The sequence below is a fragment of the Typopeltis vanoorti genome, chromosome 10 (assembly GCF_054136105.1).
Source record: "Typopeltis vanoorti isolate ZY-2024b chromosome 10, IOZ_Tvanoo_1.0, whole genome shotgun sequence".
Taxonomy (NCBI): Eukaryota; Metazoa; Arthropoda; class Arachnida; order Uropygi; family Thelyphonidae; genus Typopeltis; species Typopeltis vanoorti.
In genome coordinates, this window is record NC_143558.1 from 82,052,150 (window position 1) to 82,068,739 (window position 16,590).

The window sequence follows — 16,590 nt, forward strand, 5'->3', positions numbered from 1 at the left end:
TTCTTTTTTTGCAGCTCAAGCTTAATAATAAAATTATATTTGATTAGTGTTTTTGATTAATACACCGGAGCATTAGGTTCATTAATCGTGGAATTGCTATATATAGTTGGTTGCTATAGGCCAGATGGTATAATGGAGAGTATAAATGTCATACAATTATAATTGAGAGGATTTAGTTGTGGGAACATAAATTGGAAGGAAATGGAATTGATACAGCTGTTAAGAAATTATTACCTGAGACAACACTTAATGAAAAGGAAATGAGGTTCAAGAGTACTAGATCTTATGGTATCATAGAACTTAGCAGTAACTAATGTAGCGACACTGCCTCTGCTTGGGGAAAGTGATCAGCATAGACAATTGTCAGACATAAAGAATTGTCTGTTAACAAGGAGTATATTTGGAATTACAAAGCATATGATTAATACAAACTGAGGAGTCATCTTAGAACAATACCATGGCATAAAAATTTGAATTGAGAGATGTTAGAAGTTAATGGGAGATGATCGAGAGGTGTTTGAAGAAAGGATTAACTTGCATACCTAGAGTCAGGAGGACTAATCAGGCAGGAGTAAGATGGGTGAATAACATCATTAGGTAGGAGCTGCAGAAAAGAAAAGTTGAGAAGGAAATATAAAATAAAAGGTGATCAGCAAGCCCATGAGCAGTAGGGTGACATGTATGGGCAGGAAGGCCAAAGCTAATTATGAGAAGAAGCTACCTCATGTGGTCAAAAGAAATCCCAAAGAGTCTTTCACTATATGGCAAATAAAAGAAAGAATGACTGTGGATAAATGACTTTAACAAGTATTTGTGGTAGGAAGGCAACAGAAACAAAAAATACTTGAATTACTGAGGTATAATTTTGCAAGTATGTGCAACACAGGTGGAGATATTCCAGTGGCAAATGTGACATTGGCTGAGGGAATGAATAGAAGTAGGTGATTGAAAATGCTTACAATATTGCAGATTCTTAATGTGAACACAGCCATGGGATGAGATGGCATATCAGACCTGTATTATGAGAATATGCAAGGGAATTGGCATTTCCTGTGATTAAGCTGTTTAATTTGAACCTCAATTCTGGGAAGGTGTCAAGGGAGCAGAAAGAGGGCAAAATATTTCTACTACATAAAGGAGACTCCAAGACAAAGGTTTCAAATTATAGGCCAGTCATTATCTCAAGAATGGTGGTTAAGCTAGGTATTGGTCTCTTATAAAGTATCGGGAATATGATACTTTATAAGAGACAGCATGGTTTTGTGAAGGATAGGTCTTGGTTTAGTAATTTGGTTACTTTTTATAGTAAAGTTACATTTGAGTTGGATAAAGGAAATGGCTACTCATCGATATTGCTGGACTTTGTGAAGACATTCAACAGGATTCTACTTGGTTGCATAAATTGGAGCAAATGGAAATGGATGTGAATCTGTGATTTGAGTAACAGAGTGGTTGGTAGACTATTGGAACTGATGAGACCAGAGATTTGGGAGTTATTGTGAACAGGGAATTAAAGTTTAGAGGACATGTTGCAAAGGTGTCCAAAATGACACCTTTACAACATGTCCTCTAAACACAAGCAGGGATAAGAAGGTTATTATTATTCCCCTCTATAAGGCTTTAATAAGGCCATATCTGTTCCCCCCCCCCCAGATTCTGTGTGGATGAATAAGTGGTGAATAGGATCCACAAGCAAGTGACCAAGATTGTGGCATTGTGTCTGTGGAATGCTCCTTATGTAAATAGATTAAAGGTAGGTCTGTTAGTCTTCATACACTAGCTGATAGGCAAATAAGAGGATGCATGATAGAGGCATATAAATTATTAAATAGCTTTTATAGGATTGACACCAAAGACTTTTTCTGTACATGGTAGGAAGAGAGAGAGAAAACAAGGGATCCCTGTAAATTGTATAAAAGTTTTAGTACTAGATGTTTTACTTTTAAGGGAGCCTCTTTTCTGTACATGGCAGGTAGAGAGAAGAGATCAACCTTGGAAATTATGAGTGTAGTTAGCAAAAGTGTTAGGACTAGATTTTTTGCTTTGAATGTGGTGAATGGGTTGCCAGAGGTAGTTGTGAGTGCTTCATCAGTGACTGAGTTCATGGAGAGGTATGATAGGTATTGTATGAACAATGAATAGAGTGGATCTCCCACAGCGTTTTTTCTCTGACTCTGTGAAGATGCCCAAGAAATAATAATAATGATGATTTCATTCCTGTTTATTCTGATATTCACATTTCTAAACAAATGTGTTAGTCTCAGTCTGTTAGAAGTCCTACTAATCCTGCTTCTTAGATATTACTTCTGCATTCCCACACTTATCTATTCCTCATTGTCACCATACAATACCAATAATGTTCACCAGATTCAAATGGTTCCCTTGCATTCTGGTTCATCCCATTGCTTTATTGTGTACTCTCACATTCACTACAGCTTTCAGCATGCATCCATCTCATATGCTCCGTGTTTCCATCTTGCAATCCAGTTTATTCATTCTCCATACTCACGCTACTTACCTGCTGGTTCGTGTTACCTCTTACTCCCTCAGATATCTTCTTCAGCAGCAGTCTCTTCCTTTGACTCACATGAAAACCATCTAAATATAATCCATCACTCTTATTTAATTTCATCTGTCCCTCAGACACAACAAGTTCACAAACTGCACTCCTTTCTCCTCACACAGCAGAGCTGTGTGAGGATTATGAATAGAATAATTACTCATCGTCTCATCTCATGACTGTTATCCCTGGTCATCACTCTGGATACTCTGCTGACCACACTTATCTTTTATTCTCCTCACAGTATTTCTATGAGAAATAAGATACTCAGTATGAGTCAGTGGATGAATGATTAATATTTCATGATTATAAAAAAGGTGATATCAAAAGTATTTAAATTCAGCGTTGAATCCAAAATAATTATATATTTATTAATTTGAAAGTCTGTTATGTTGTATATAAATTTTTAAATTAATGGCATCTCAGAAAAGATGGCCAAGATCTTAAAAAAGCACAATCTTGTGACCACATATAAACCACACAAAAAGATAACAGCCCCCTTATCCGCTCCCCAAAGGCCATCTACAACCTCTGGATTTATGTGAAGTATACCAGGTACCCTGCAATTGCAACCCTTCATATTATGGACAAACAGGTAGAACAGCCAATACTGTATATCAGAGCACCAGGATTACGTCTGATTCCAGCAACATGCCTGCTTGTGATTAGCAGACCATGCCCTGGATACCTGGCACAGGATCTGGTGGAAGAAAAACACCTTACTCCACTGAAGCAAATTTAATTTTGAGAGGCTTTTCCTTGAAATGCTGGAGCTCTTACGAACTGTCCCAACCTAAACAAATATGATTGCATCAAACTGCTCCTCATATGGGAAATCCTCATTGGCAGACAGTCAGCCAAAATGGCCAAGAACACCCAACCTAATAGGTAGCATAATTATAGGACTTTAGGTCTTCTGTATCTCTCCTGTTACATCCTAGTTACTAAAGTGTGCCTGTGTGCACGTGTTTAATACCAGTGTATTAATCCCTGAAGATGCCAATTTAACTTCATTGAAATATAGGAAGTAACAATTCAATATTTTTAGTTATTATCAAGTCTACGTTGTTAATTTCCTTAAACAATATACAATGATAAATTAAGTTGAAAGTTATTACACTAATCCAAAATGAGCATGTGTGATTTTTTTCTTAACAGTTAGTATAAACATAAATATGTAGTAACACAAAATTGATGCATTTGATACGGTTGCATCAGATTCCTTTTGACTTTGATGATGGATCATAATAAAATGTAACCGAATTCTTCAACTAATGCCTTTGCATCTATTAACTTCATTTCTTCAGCAAGGCAATTCCTTGACAGTTATTCTTTCGTTATCTTGCTGGAAATAACTCTAGACTTGCTCGAGCTTAGTTAACTGACCTTTAACTTGCTCAAATGACTATCTCATAATCAGAGTTTGCTCTCTTACTGTTCACCAATCCACTGTTGGCATAGTTGCTCTTCTCTCTACTTCCTAAGAGTGCATCTCCATAATTTTCTACTTGAATCTCTTTCTTAATGAGATTACTCATTTACTTAACTCCCATCCTATTGTTTTTTTTTTCTTCCCTAATCCTGAGTAGTCAAATACTTCTTCTGCCATACATCTCTTTACTAGTACCCATCATCCATGTTTTTCCTGTACAGTATCCGAAACCATGGCTGCCTCAAGCGCTTTCTAAGATTTCCTTAATTCTCTACCTTATAGTTAAAAAAAAATTATATCTCTTGAGCTACAGGGTAGAGAATTATGACAAACTAGGAAGACAGCATTTAACAGTGCCAAAGTGATTATGTAGTTCAGACTTGGAAGATTCAAGTGTATATTCTTACAGCCATCTCATTGATGACTACATTCTCACCATAATTAGATCTAATACTCTCTGACCTTGAGTCTCCTTTCATACAGTTTCTTGGTAGCAACTCTATGAATTTGTTTTCTTCTTACTCATGTTTTTTCTTCATAACCACTCATCTCTAAATCCACTGACCAATGTCACCATCAAGCAGTGTACATATTTAATTTTGCCTCTGTCATTACCTCTGTCTCATACTAGATGGTCTTCAGCTCTTGTCTTCCTATTTGCTACCACAGTTTTTATTCTGGATCATTGCCCATGTAGATCTCAATTCTAAATTATCTTAAGTAACACTCTCCAGTTCCTTTTATCCCCTTTTTCTATCTTCTCTGAAAACATAATTTTCCTCACATTCTGTTCTCTTAAGTACAGTATAGTCTCATTTAGAAAATAAATCCCCCCCCCCACACACACAAAACAGACAAACCAGCTTGAAAATGCATATAATAATATAATTTATTGTATTAGTAAATTTTAATAATAAATTATTTAATTAATAGATAATTTTAAAGAACCAAATCCTTGGTATCCAGTACTCCTCACAATAGATTTATCTACTGAAGGAAGGAATGATGCTATTACTATTGAATAATATTACTCTCTTCTCCCTTCAGAATCAAAGATTTTAAGGAAGTTTCAGTGGTACCTTAGTGAAAGGTAGAAAAAGAATTATCCCTCAAAGTTCATGTCTTTTAAGTAGTGCAGTATTAAGCTTCTCGTGCCAAAGGTTGTGCACACTTGTCAAGTTGGTACATATCACTTCCACAGCCTTGGTTTCTTAGGGCAAGCATTAATATGCCTACTTCACTAGAAAATATGGAGTTTTATCTTTTTTAATAATAATTAAATGTTACTCCTTAAAGGAAACCTTTAGATATAGTCCTCTAATCTTCCAAATAGTTAGTACCATTGTCTTAACTATGTTTCCACTTTCTCTGTTTCAGTGCTAACAGCATCCCTCTTGTTGTTGTGTCAGTCATTCAGGTATGATGAAGAATAAATGCTCTCCAATGCCTGGAGAAGCATATAACTGTGGAATTTGTATATATATTTTTTAAATATAAGTATGTGCTAATATCTCACAAATAAAAGTGTACTAATAGTAATATGACTGGAGTTTTAACATATCCTGTGCATTGTTGATGTCTGAGAAGAGGCCACCCCTCAAGTAATACTCATTGATACCGAAAATCTCAAAGGTTCCAATTTGGTCAAGCTGGGGAAAATTTGTGTTCAATATTCACTGTAACAGCATATAGCATGTGTCACCTTGAGCTTCTTATGGAAATTACAGCAAAATTTTCAACTAGAAATGGTATGTCTAAGCCAAAGTTGTGACATCCTGTGAGAAATTTGCTTTCATCACTGAAAATTAGCTTCACTGTGGAAATCATGAAGAGATGTGGACTGTGCAGTTTAACCTAAAACAAGACTGTTAAGCATTTATATCATTGTCCATAGAGTAATCCAAATGTTGTGAAAGCTGTAATTCATGAAATGTATTTGTCCTAATCATATTGATGCAATTAAAGCTACCGAATATGATTGTTATTAATAAACATTCAGTTTCATGAAATTTTCATTTTCATTACCATTAACAGTACATTCAAACTGCCACTTCCACCATATTGCTTTGTTTCAAGTTAAATGTGCTACTCGGTGTCATTGTGTACTAAATCTCTCTCCCTGTGTGTGTATATATATATATGATCCTATATTCATAATCTCTTCTATACCAATTTTAGGTTTATTCTGCAAACAAGTAAAACAAGCAAAAAAATTTGTATTATATTACTTTGTAATGTTTGCATGTGTATATTTGTTTTTAATTATTATGCAAGTAAATATGCATTATGCTTATTTACTTGCATAATAAGTATAAGAAACAAAGGTAGAATAAGTTTTGAACACACTTAAGATAGCACTAATGAGTACAACATCATTCTGGAAGAATTAGGAAAGGGTATTGTATTGTTAATGATAGTGAACAATAACTACCCAACTGAAGTAAAGAAAAAGGCAGTTACAGGGGATCTAGAATTGAATAACCAGTGGTATAGTCATCATGAAGCATCCCTTTCCTACAATATTATCAAAACTTAAATTCAAATAGCAAACCAGTAATAGATTAGTAAATATGTGAAATTAAGGAATGGTCTGAAAGGAGGTGGAAATTAGTATATATTCTAATTTGACCATTCAGAGCATTCCAGCTATTCCAGTGATATCAAGGAATGATTAAAATGTGATTTAAATGCATCATGTGTATATATATACACATTTATTTATTTATGTTCAATTCAAATGCCAGTACACAAGAGTTACCTCTTGTGTCTGTGTGCATTTGAATTCTGTTGATATTTTTCTTGGAGAGTTGGAGGTTGTAGTTATTGGGAAATACTTCATGAGGAAGATTCCTCCAGGAGATAGAGGAAGATGGAATAAAAGAGGAAGAGGAAAAGCAGGTTCAGTTTTTGTGAGTGTTGTGTGCACAGTTTTATTGAAAAGTGATACTGGGCAGCTGCTGCTTATATTTTAACAAACTCAACAGAAAGTGGAGGAGTAATGGTTGCTAGTGCTGGTCTGTTTGGTTGAGTGGTTAGTGTATCTGCTCTCCATTCAATGTTTGTGATTGTCTTTAGGCAGGAGATGAATATCATCGCCCAGTGTGAGACCATCCACACTGCTTGGAGACCTGAAATGGCTTGAAAAAGTTCCATGCTTGGTCTCTACAGCAGGGTTTCCAGACTAGGTAAAAATTAATAAAAATACAGATATATATACACACACACACACACACACACACACACACATACACAAGTAACTCTCATCATACATACTTTCATTATCTATTTTTTCGCATATGTGCAGTTTCATTTCGGTGCATGAGGACTATCACTGTTTCCTCTCCAAGATTGTTGAAACTTCTTTGCATGCATCTTGTTTCATACCTCCATCTGCTGTACTCGGTGTCCATGTCCCTTATTGGTCTATGTAGTATTAACTTTATCTGTATTAACTTCTCTGCCCTGAACAATAGAGATGATCCAGCTATAGAAAAGCACATCAATAAGGAATCTGAGTCAAGTCCTATGGACGTTGAGTCTCTGAAAACTCTCACAATGAAAGTCTTGTCTCAGTGTCATAGCTCTCTTCAAAGAACATAACTCCATGACAAGGGAGATTGAAAATATCCTTAAATGCTACAGGGAATCTCTCAGGTTTCCATTGAGAGAGTCTTAAAAAGCTGCCTTCAATATCAGCTAAAGATGTTTTTATGATGTATTAATCTTGAAAATAAAGAACTGTTATTTGATTTATACAAAATGAATATTATATGTACTGCCTTAATATGTATAAAAAATAAGTGCACTTTAGAGTAAATTAATCTGAAAAGATCAGAATCTCTCCTTTGGGAATACAACCTCTATTATGCCATGTTATAAGTCTCCTGTTTTACACGTTTTTGATATACACAGCGAATCTTGAGAACACAACCCTCACGTATAATGAGGGTTGTGTTCTCAATCCTCATTATATGTGAGGTGCACATGCACACACACACACACACACACACACACACACACACACACACACACACACACGTACATACGTGTGTGTGTGTGTGGTACATATAAAATCAATAAAATAGAAAAAATCCTTAACCCACCCGCAGTATGAATGTACTATAAGTTTATAAATAAACCTTTTGTGGGTGGGCCAATAAAAAATAAAATAAAAGTTCAGGCAAGTAGGGCTCATGGAATTACCTGAAGACACAACTAAAACAGTATATCTGTGAGTGAGAGGTTGAAATAAGCTAGTGAAGGAGAGGTCATTTATCAGCTAAATAGTTTCCTGGACAACACTGAGAATATTTAGGGAAGTGCATTATCCTTTGAGGATGAACAGATATAGGATTTTTTTCAAGTTATTAGCTGGATTAGTAAAAAAAAAAATAGCATCTGAAGCAGAAAAGAATGCCTAATTTGTTTTTTTTAAGAGGCTGAGGAAGTTATTGAAGTGATATGTTTGTTTCAAGGAGAGGCCAGAGGTAAATATCTCATCCAGTCTGATGAATTGTGTATTGCTGAGGGAAAGGGTAGTTGTGCTGAGATCTCTTTTGTGGAAAAAAAAGCAAGATGCATTTTGATAGTACTAAAGGTAATCAGGTTATCCCTCCTTCCTCAATGAAAGATGATATGGAGTTGTTTAAGGGACTGATTACCTTGATCTTGAATGTATGGGGCATTGCATGGTTTGTCAAATGAGTAAAATAAATGAAATGCACTATCATCAGTAAAGATGTGGGTAGGATTAGCAGTGATTGAGAGCAGGTCATTTACATATAGGAGAAAGTGAGCAGGTGTTAGAACAAAGCTCTGATGCACTGCTGCATAGAAGAGAAGGGCCATCAACTAGAAAAGCTAGAAGAGAAGGGCCATCAACCAGAGAGAAAGCTTATTTTACCCAATTGCAAAGGGTGGCAAATAGACAAGGAGGGCAGGTTTTGATGCCAAATGTGAACAAATGCTCTGAAAATGTCAGTTGACAGTGTGTTTCTCCAAACCTTTCTATGGCACATGTCCAAATTATTATATAGCATTATACAAATCCTTCTTTTCATCAAACTCAAACCATAGGTCCACAAATCTTACATTGTTCCTTCTGCACAACACTAAAAAGTCTTCTGGTCTCCTATCATAAATTTCAGTTCTCTCAAAAATAATGGAGAAAGTCATCAATAGTCAACTTCTCCATAACCTAGTGGCTTACTAATCAGTTATGACCAACATGGAGTTTGCCAATCTAGATTCATGTACGACAAGATGCCTGCCATTATGTCTTATCATGCCTAGAAAGAGAGAGAGAGAGAAAGAGAGAACTTTGTTCACCAAGCATGCTAAAGTGCAAATTCAGCAAAACTTAAGCAATTAGGGCAAATGGAGGTGAATGAAGACATCCATGAGGCAAGTGAATGTGAGAATGACCAACAAATGCAGAATCTAGTCTCTCGAGCAAAAATATTGATTAAGATAGTCAATTCAGGAAGGAAAGGTGATTGGTGCCTAAAGGGATTCTGCAGTTTCTATATACTAATGCCAGAAAGTATCAAACAAGAGGGAGGAGTTTTTAGTATTTGTTAGTGCTACCTTGCAAAAGTTATAGGCATTAGTGTGACTTGGCTAACAGCAGATGATGTAGTTACAGGGAAAGAATGTAAAGGGTTTAGTATTTTCAGGTAAGATAGAGAAAATAGGATGGGGAAGGGATACTGCTGATGATAGCAGATGAATTGCAGCCAAAAAGAATAAGAGATAGGCAGGAAGGTGACTGTTCACTTGAAGCAGTCTGGTGTGAGATCAAGGCTAATAAGACAAAATACACGGTTGGTTGATGCTATAAGCCAGGGAATTCCAGGAATGATCTAAAAGACATGCATCAGCAAATTAGTGCAATGAGTGCAGGTGGAGTGATTATTATGGGTTACCTCAACTATGGTGATATAGATTGGAAGGAAGAGAGATCACATAGCAGGAAGGAAATAGAATTTACACACCTACTGAGAGATACTTATTTGAGGCACCATGTGATGGAGGGGACTTGTGGCACAAGAGTATTGGGCCTGGTCACAGGAACAGAAGAGATGTCCATAATCAAGGGGGAAAGTGACCATACAGTCTTGACTTGGGAGATTGTAAAACATAAGAAATGTTTGGTCAAGAAGGGATATATGTGGAACTACAAGGCAGGTGATTATGATTTACTTAGAAGAAACCTTAAAGCTGTGCCATGGTATAAAATTCTGCAAGGGAAGGATGTTAGTAGTGCATGGAAAATGCTAAGGGGCATCTAGAGGAAGCTATATTAAATTCCATATGTAAGGTAAGAGTTAATCAGGTTAGATAGATGAGTAATATCAATAAGCATGAGCTGCAAACAAGGAAAATATTATGGAGGGTATATGAGCAGTACAAGTATCAGGCAAGAAAGATGACCAGTGTGGTAAGGAAGGCAAAATCAGATTACAAGAAAAACTAGCAAAGCAGGCCAAAGGAAATCCCAAATAGTTCTTTCATTATATGACAAGTAAGAGGAATAACGACTATGGAAGAAGAACCTTAATGAGTGCTGATGGTCACGAGGTGACAGAAGCAGATAAAGTAATTGAGTTACTGAGTGATCACTTTGCAAGAGTATATCCAGGGCCACGCCAGCCATATGTGCAATGTGTTTGATGCACACAGGTGCCAGGATTGTAAAGGCACCAAAGAAGAGGAAATACTTTAAAAAAACGTTTTTTTTAAATGATTTTTTATTGGAGGGAGTGGGGATAGGGACGCCAACTAAAGTTTTGCACACAGGTGCTGGACACTACTGGCGTGCTACTGGGTATATCATCTAAGGGATGTAATGCTGTGACATATGTGACAGACTTATGTGGGAACAGAGGTGGATGAATTAGAGGTTCTTATGATATTGCAAAATCTGAACGTAAATACAGCTGTGGGATTGGCAGGAATCTGCAATGGAATTGGCAAAGTCTCTGACTATGGTAGAGTTCAAGGAAGTGGAAAGACAGCAAAATAATTCCCTTACATAAGGGAAGTTCTAAGACTGCAGTAGCAAATCTGAGGAGTCGTGGTAAAAATACTGCAAAAATTGATCAGAAAGAGAATTCAAGAATGGGTGAATAAGAATATGATACTCTGTGAGGGACATGACTTTGTGAAGGGTCAGTATGAGAGTGACAGCTCAGTTGGATAAAGAAAATGGCTATTGATTCTGCTAGATTTTGCAAAAGCATTTGACAGAATACCACATGGAACTCTGTTATGCAAATTAGAACATGTGAGGGATGGATATGACACTGGTTATGTGAATTGGCTGCCGGACAGATATCAAAAAGTTCAGAGGTGGTTTATGTGAAGAAATGTACATGTATGCATTTTGGGGTAAATAAATTACAAGCTGTGTACCACATTGATGGAGCTGTACTCCAGGAAATAGATGAAACTAGGGATTTGGGGGAGGTGGGGATAGACAGAGAGTTGAAGTTTAGAGGATATATTGCTAAGGTAGCTTATATGATTACTTGACTATTGAAAAGCACACTAACAAATAGGTTATTATTCCTTTTTATAAGGTCTTGATATGTCCATATCTGTGCTGAAGTCTGTCTCCTGGGTTTCTTGGGATGAGGAAGTATTGGAGAAGATTCAGAAGCAAGCTACCAAGATGGTGATGTCTGGTCTGTAGAATGTTCTCTATGAGGATATTGAGCATGTGTGGACTGCAGAAACTGATTGATAGGCAAAAAAGAGAGGATATGATAGAAACATTTAAGTTAATTAAAGAGTTTTATAAAATTAATGTAGAGGAAATATTTCAGCACTTGGCTAGAGGGGCAGAAGAAGTCATCCTTGAAAGTTGAGTAAAAGTATGGTTAGTTGGGACATGAGGCCAAAATTTTTTGCTTGGAGAGTTGTGAAAGAATGGAATGGGTTCGAGGAGATAGATTATGTGAATGTTTTGGGTCTGCACAGTGAGGTTTTGTATTCTTTTGATGTCTTTTTGCTGAAAAACCTCCTGTGGTTTTTTAGTGAATAATATGGTTCTCAGTTTCTGGTATCATAAGAGGCAATTTCTCTTGGTCTTCTGTGCAGGAATGGGATTAGAAGAAGAGTGAAACCAGTAGGTAAGTGCTTCATCTTTATTTAATTGTAATTGTGGTGCCATAAAATTGGATTTGTAAAATCTTAATCAGATATTCTAGTCATGGGAATAGGAAGTTGGATAGACAATCTAGTTAAGAATTTAGCTTGGATTTGGTAGTTACAGATGGATTAACTATTTTAGAGTCTAGAATATGCCTTTGTTTATGCTTGAGTGTCAGAAGAATGAGAAATAAAGAAGAGTGGCTTTGTTTGATTCAAGTTCCTAGATTATTGACAGTTACTGAAACATAAATGTGTGAAGATAGTAAGTAACCTACCAGGATGTGAAATTATAGCATGCTGTACATTTCTGGAACACAGACAGCTGTAAAGAGGAGGAGATAGAAGGACTGTTGATATAATGCTAGTGGGAGTTATGTCCTATCCAAAAATCAGTAAGGGGTAATGGTAGTTTAGATTTGAAAGTATATGTGATTATTATTATTATTATTATTATTATCATCATCATCATCATCCTAAGATCCCATGGAGTTAAAGGCTCGTCCAGGAGATCCCTTTGCTATGCTCACAGCTCATTATACCATGCCTTAAATGCACATTCAAATTCTCAGACACCATGCTCTCAGGCAATGCATTCACAACTCTTCATGCAAAAAAACTACCTTCTCTCTCTCTCTCTCCATTGCTCACACACTCTTTATACAGCTTTCAGGGATGACTTCTTGTTCCCCCCCCCATCTCCCACCATTTTATGAAAAACCTCTTCAACATTAATCCTATGAAAACTCCCATACCAACTTGTACATCTCTGTCATATTACCTCTCTTCCTCCTATCCACTAGATTCTGTGTATTGCATCTTTTCAACCTTTTGTCATATTCAACATTCCAGAGATCAAAAACTATCTTAGTCAATTGCCTCTGAACCTTCTCCAGCATCTCTTCATCCTTTTAAAAGCCAGGTGATCAAATCTGTGCACAGTAGTCCATATGTGGCCTAATCGAGGCCTTATCCAATGGAACCAGAATCTCCTTACTTCTACAAGTCAGTGTCCTCTGCATAATTGCCAGAATTCATTGTATTCTCCCCACAGTTTTGGCAAGGTATCCTCTAAATTTTAGATCCTTATCCACCATCACCCCTAGATCTCTTATTTCCCCCACCTCAAACAATATATATCCCCACCAAGAGTAAATTCCATATCCCATCTTTGTTTTCCAAATTTTAAAACTTTACGTTTCGCAACATTGAACTAGTATCCCCACTTCCGTTCCCATTTACTCATCTTGTTCAAGTCTTTTTGTAAGGCTACAATATTTGCTGCACTTCTCATAGTTCATCCCAACTTTTCATCATCTGCAAACAACTGAATGTTCCCATTCAAGTCCTCCCCAATATCATTAATGTGCATGTTAAACAGCAATGGCCCTAACACACCACTAGTGACTTTCCTCTTCCGGGATATTGCTCTCCCATACACAACTTGTTGACATCAATCAGATAGCCAGTCTTCAATCTAATACACTAGTCTAATATCCAACATCATATGCTCTAATTTGACTATCGACTTATCATGCGGTAATGTATCAAATGTGTTTACAAAATCTAAGTGTACTACTTTGTATCCATCTTTCTCGTCCAATGCAGCTATCACTTTATTGTAATAAGTAGATTACTAAAACATGACCTCCCTTTAGCAAATTCATGCTATCCATCAAAGATAATACCACTGTTGTCAACCCAATTCTGGATTCTGGTTCTCACCAGCCTCTCCAACACTTTAACCACTACACCTGACACACAAATTGGTTTATAATTTGGCTTGGGTTCTGTCACCTCCTTTTGAAGCAACAGTCTTGCTTTCCTTCCACTCCTTTGGAACTTCCAATGTAAGACTCATGTTTTTAACAAATATGTCAAGGCAGATGTCAACTCCCTAGCACATTCTTCAAAATATGTGGTGATATATCATGAAGCCCCACAGCCTTTTAAACATCAAGTTTGCTTAATTCCCATATACCTCTAGCTCACTCACAGTCAGTCTCACCTTCTCTTCATCGTCCATTACTCTCGAACTCTCCATGATATCTCATTCACAAGGATGAAAAACCTTTATGAACCGCTCATTAAATATCTTACCTATATATGAGATAGAGAATTTCTTTGATACAAAATGTATTTTTTGTTTGTTGGTTTACAAAACATTTGAAAATCTATAGTTCATTACTTCTGTAAGCTGGCAAAGTGTTTCTCTATCCTTTTTTTAATATATCAGACCTGCAAACAAAAGCTGTAGCACATTGCTATGTGTGAGAAAGAAACATAGGGAGAAAAGAAAGTTGGAATCTGTTGACATGGTTCTTAAACAGTGGAAGATTTTGGCTGTAGAGGAAGACAAAATAGGTGAGGTTGTTCCGAATAATATTCATAAATGGAATAAAAGGAGAATTAGGGAGGTTACTTTTGTGAGTTTGAAGCTGAACAGTAAATGGATGTTGACCAGCAGATACTCATGTTCTTACAGTTTTGGAAAAATGTGAAGGAATTATAAGGTTCAATGGAATATTGTTGAGAGAGAGAGAGAGAGTGATTGGAATTAATCTATGTGAGAGAGAGTGGCCATCATTTTATCAGATTACATTCTTCTGGATAGCATTTAATATTCTTAGCACCACTCCAAATATGTGGGATCAGTGTAGCCAGGAGGACTATGTGTTGGTGAACAAACCTGTTTCCCTTCATGCAGTACCTATATAGCACACTCTATTTCTTTAATGAAGTATAACTGTAATTTAAAACCTTGAGTTTAATGTGAATAGTTTTGTCAAAATTAAAGGCAAAGTGTTTACATTATGAACCAGTTAATTATAACATCTGCAGCTTAGTACTAAACTGAAGAAATTCGATTCTTCAAAAGATCTCTCTTTCTCTCTCTCTCTCTCTCTCTTTGGCTACCCATCCATGACCTGATGAGGAGAAATAATGTTTATCATCTCATTTCATAAGCTTATTTTATTGAATATATGCAGATCTGAATACAAGTGCTAGAATGTCAAAAGTCCAGGGAAACCAGTGACATAATCTTATAGCAAGAAAAGTAATTCTCTTGCTAAGGTAATGTTTGTCAAATTTCTCAAGTAATTTAATTGAAATTTTAAATGTAAAAAAAAAAAGTTAGTATTGCAACTCTACAGGTAAATTTTAATGGTATATTTTTTAACAAAACTTTACTTTTATCCTTTACGTAGTTTGAAACACTAAAAGAATTCACATTTCTAACACTTTTCTCATATATATGTTTTATATATATATATATATATTTTTTTTTTTTTTTTTTTTTTTTTTACTCTATTCAGATGCTGTTGAGAGATCAGTAAGCCAAGGAAACTTTCCTATAATATCTACTAATAAGCAAGGAAAAATATTGAAATTGGTGCTTAAAAAAGTAGAAACTCTGGACTCTGATACTGATGAGTATGAGGACACACAACATGAATGTTGAAACACTCAAGAATTCATAGAACTACTGAAAAAGCAAGATATTTCTAATGTACTGTACTGTATATTACTGGAGGTCTTAGTTACAGTTCTTAAACTTTAATCACATGAATTTGTTTGTTTTTGAAAAATGAAGGAATTTGTGTGTGAAAATACAGTAAATTTGTTCATGTGTATATTTAAACAAAAAAGTTAACCATTTCTGTAATTTAATGTGATCATATTGTTTTATACATGTATACATAATATATTATTTTGCATAAATTTTGATTTATATAGCTGTTGTTTCATGAATTTACCCGTTCTTTCAATGTTAAACATATTGTCGAAGTTTTAAATACATCATATAATCAACTGTAATTTACATCATTTTTTATTTGTATAGCATCCTAATTTTTGTTTTTTTTTCTTCATATATATATATGTAAAATTTGTTACGAATAAACATCTTTCACCATCTGAGAACTACTATTTAACTTATATATTGTTTCTATGTTACAAAATAAAAATTGCTGTTAAATTAACACCAATTCTGGCTCATGAACTTATTTAAAAAAAAAAAAAGATTATGATAAAAGGTAAGTATATTAATAATATCTCAAATCTGAATTTTTTTGTTTGTTTGTTTACATTTCTTCTCTCTCTCTCTCTAGGTGTAATTGTCTGTTTATAACTGTTTTCCTTTCTTTTTGTGGAAGCCTAAAAATCAGAAGCTTGTGACCAAGTGTGCGTTCCAATCCAGAAGAAGACATTTCTCTTGGGCTGATTAAATAAATTTCTACTGGAAAGCAGGTAAAACAGACACACATACAGCAAAAAAAAAGTTATTTAATGGTAATATAATGTTTGTGAGATTAGAAGTCAGAGCATAACTTTTAATCATATTTTTAGCAGTTCTTTAAAAATATGATTTTTTTTATAAGTATCTTCCTCTGTCATTATACTAATATATTAAATTCATTAACTATGAGCATTAAAGTTTTATAAC

At 35.4% G+C, this 16,590-nt stretch overlaps 1 protein-coding gene across 2 annotated transcripts in view; it reads left to right on the forward strand.

Annotated features, from left to right (window-relative positions):
* Window positions 1–15,880, forward strand: part of LOC150102542 (uncharacterized) — a 280,577-nt gene extending 264,697 nt beyond the window's left edge. Inside the window, exon 7 of one of the 2 annotated variants that reach the window (XM_090399064.1) lies at window positions 15,461–15,880. In XM_090399064.1, coding sequence (XP_090255190.1) covers window positions 15,461–15,606 — 146 coding nt within the window. In that variant the 3' untranslated portion in view covers window positions 15,607–15,880. Of the gene's footprint in view, window positions 1–5,369; window positions 5,985–15,460 lie in introns of those variants that run through there. The other variant, XM_090399065.1, reaches the window with a different exon arrangement.
* The last annotated feature ends 710 nt before the right edge of the window (window positions 15,881–16,590 follow it).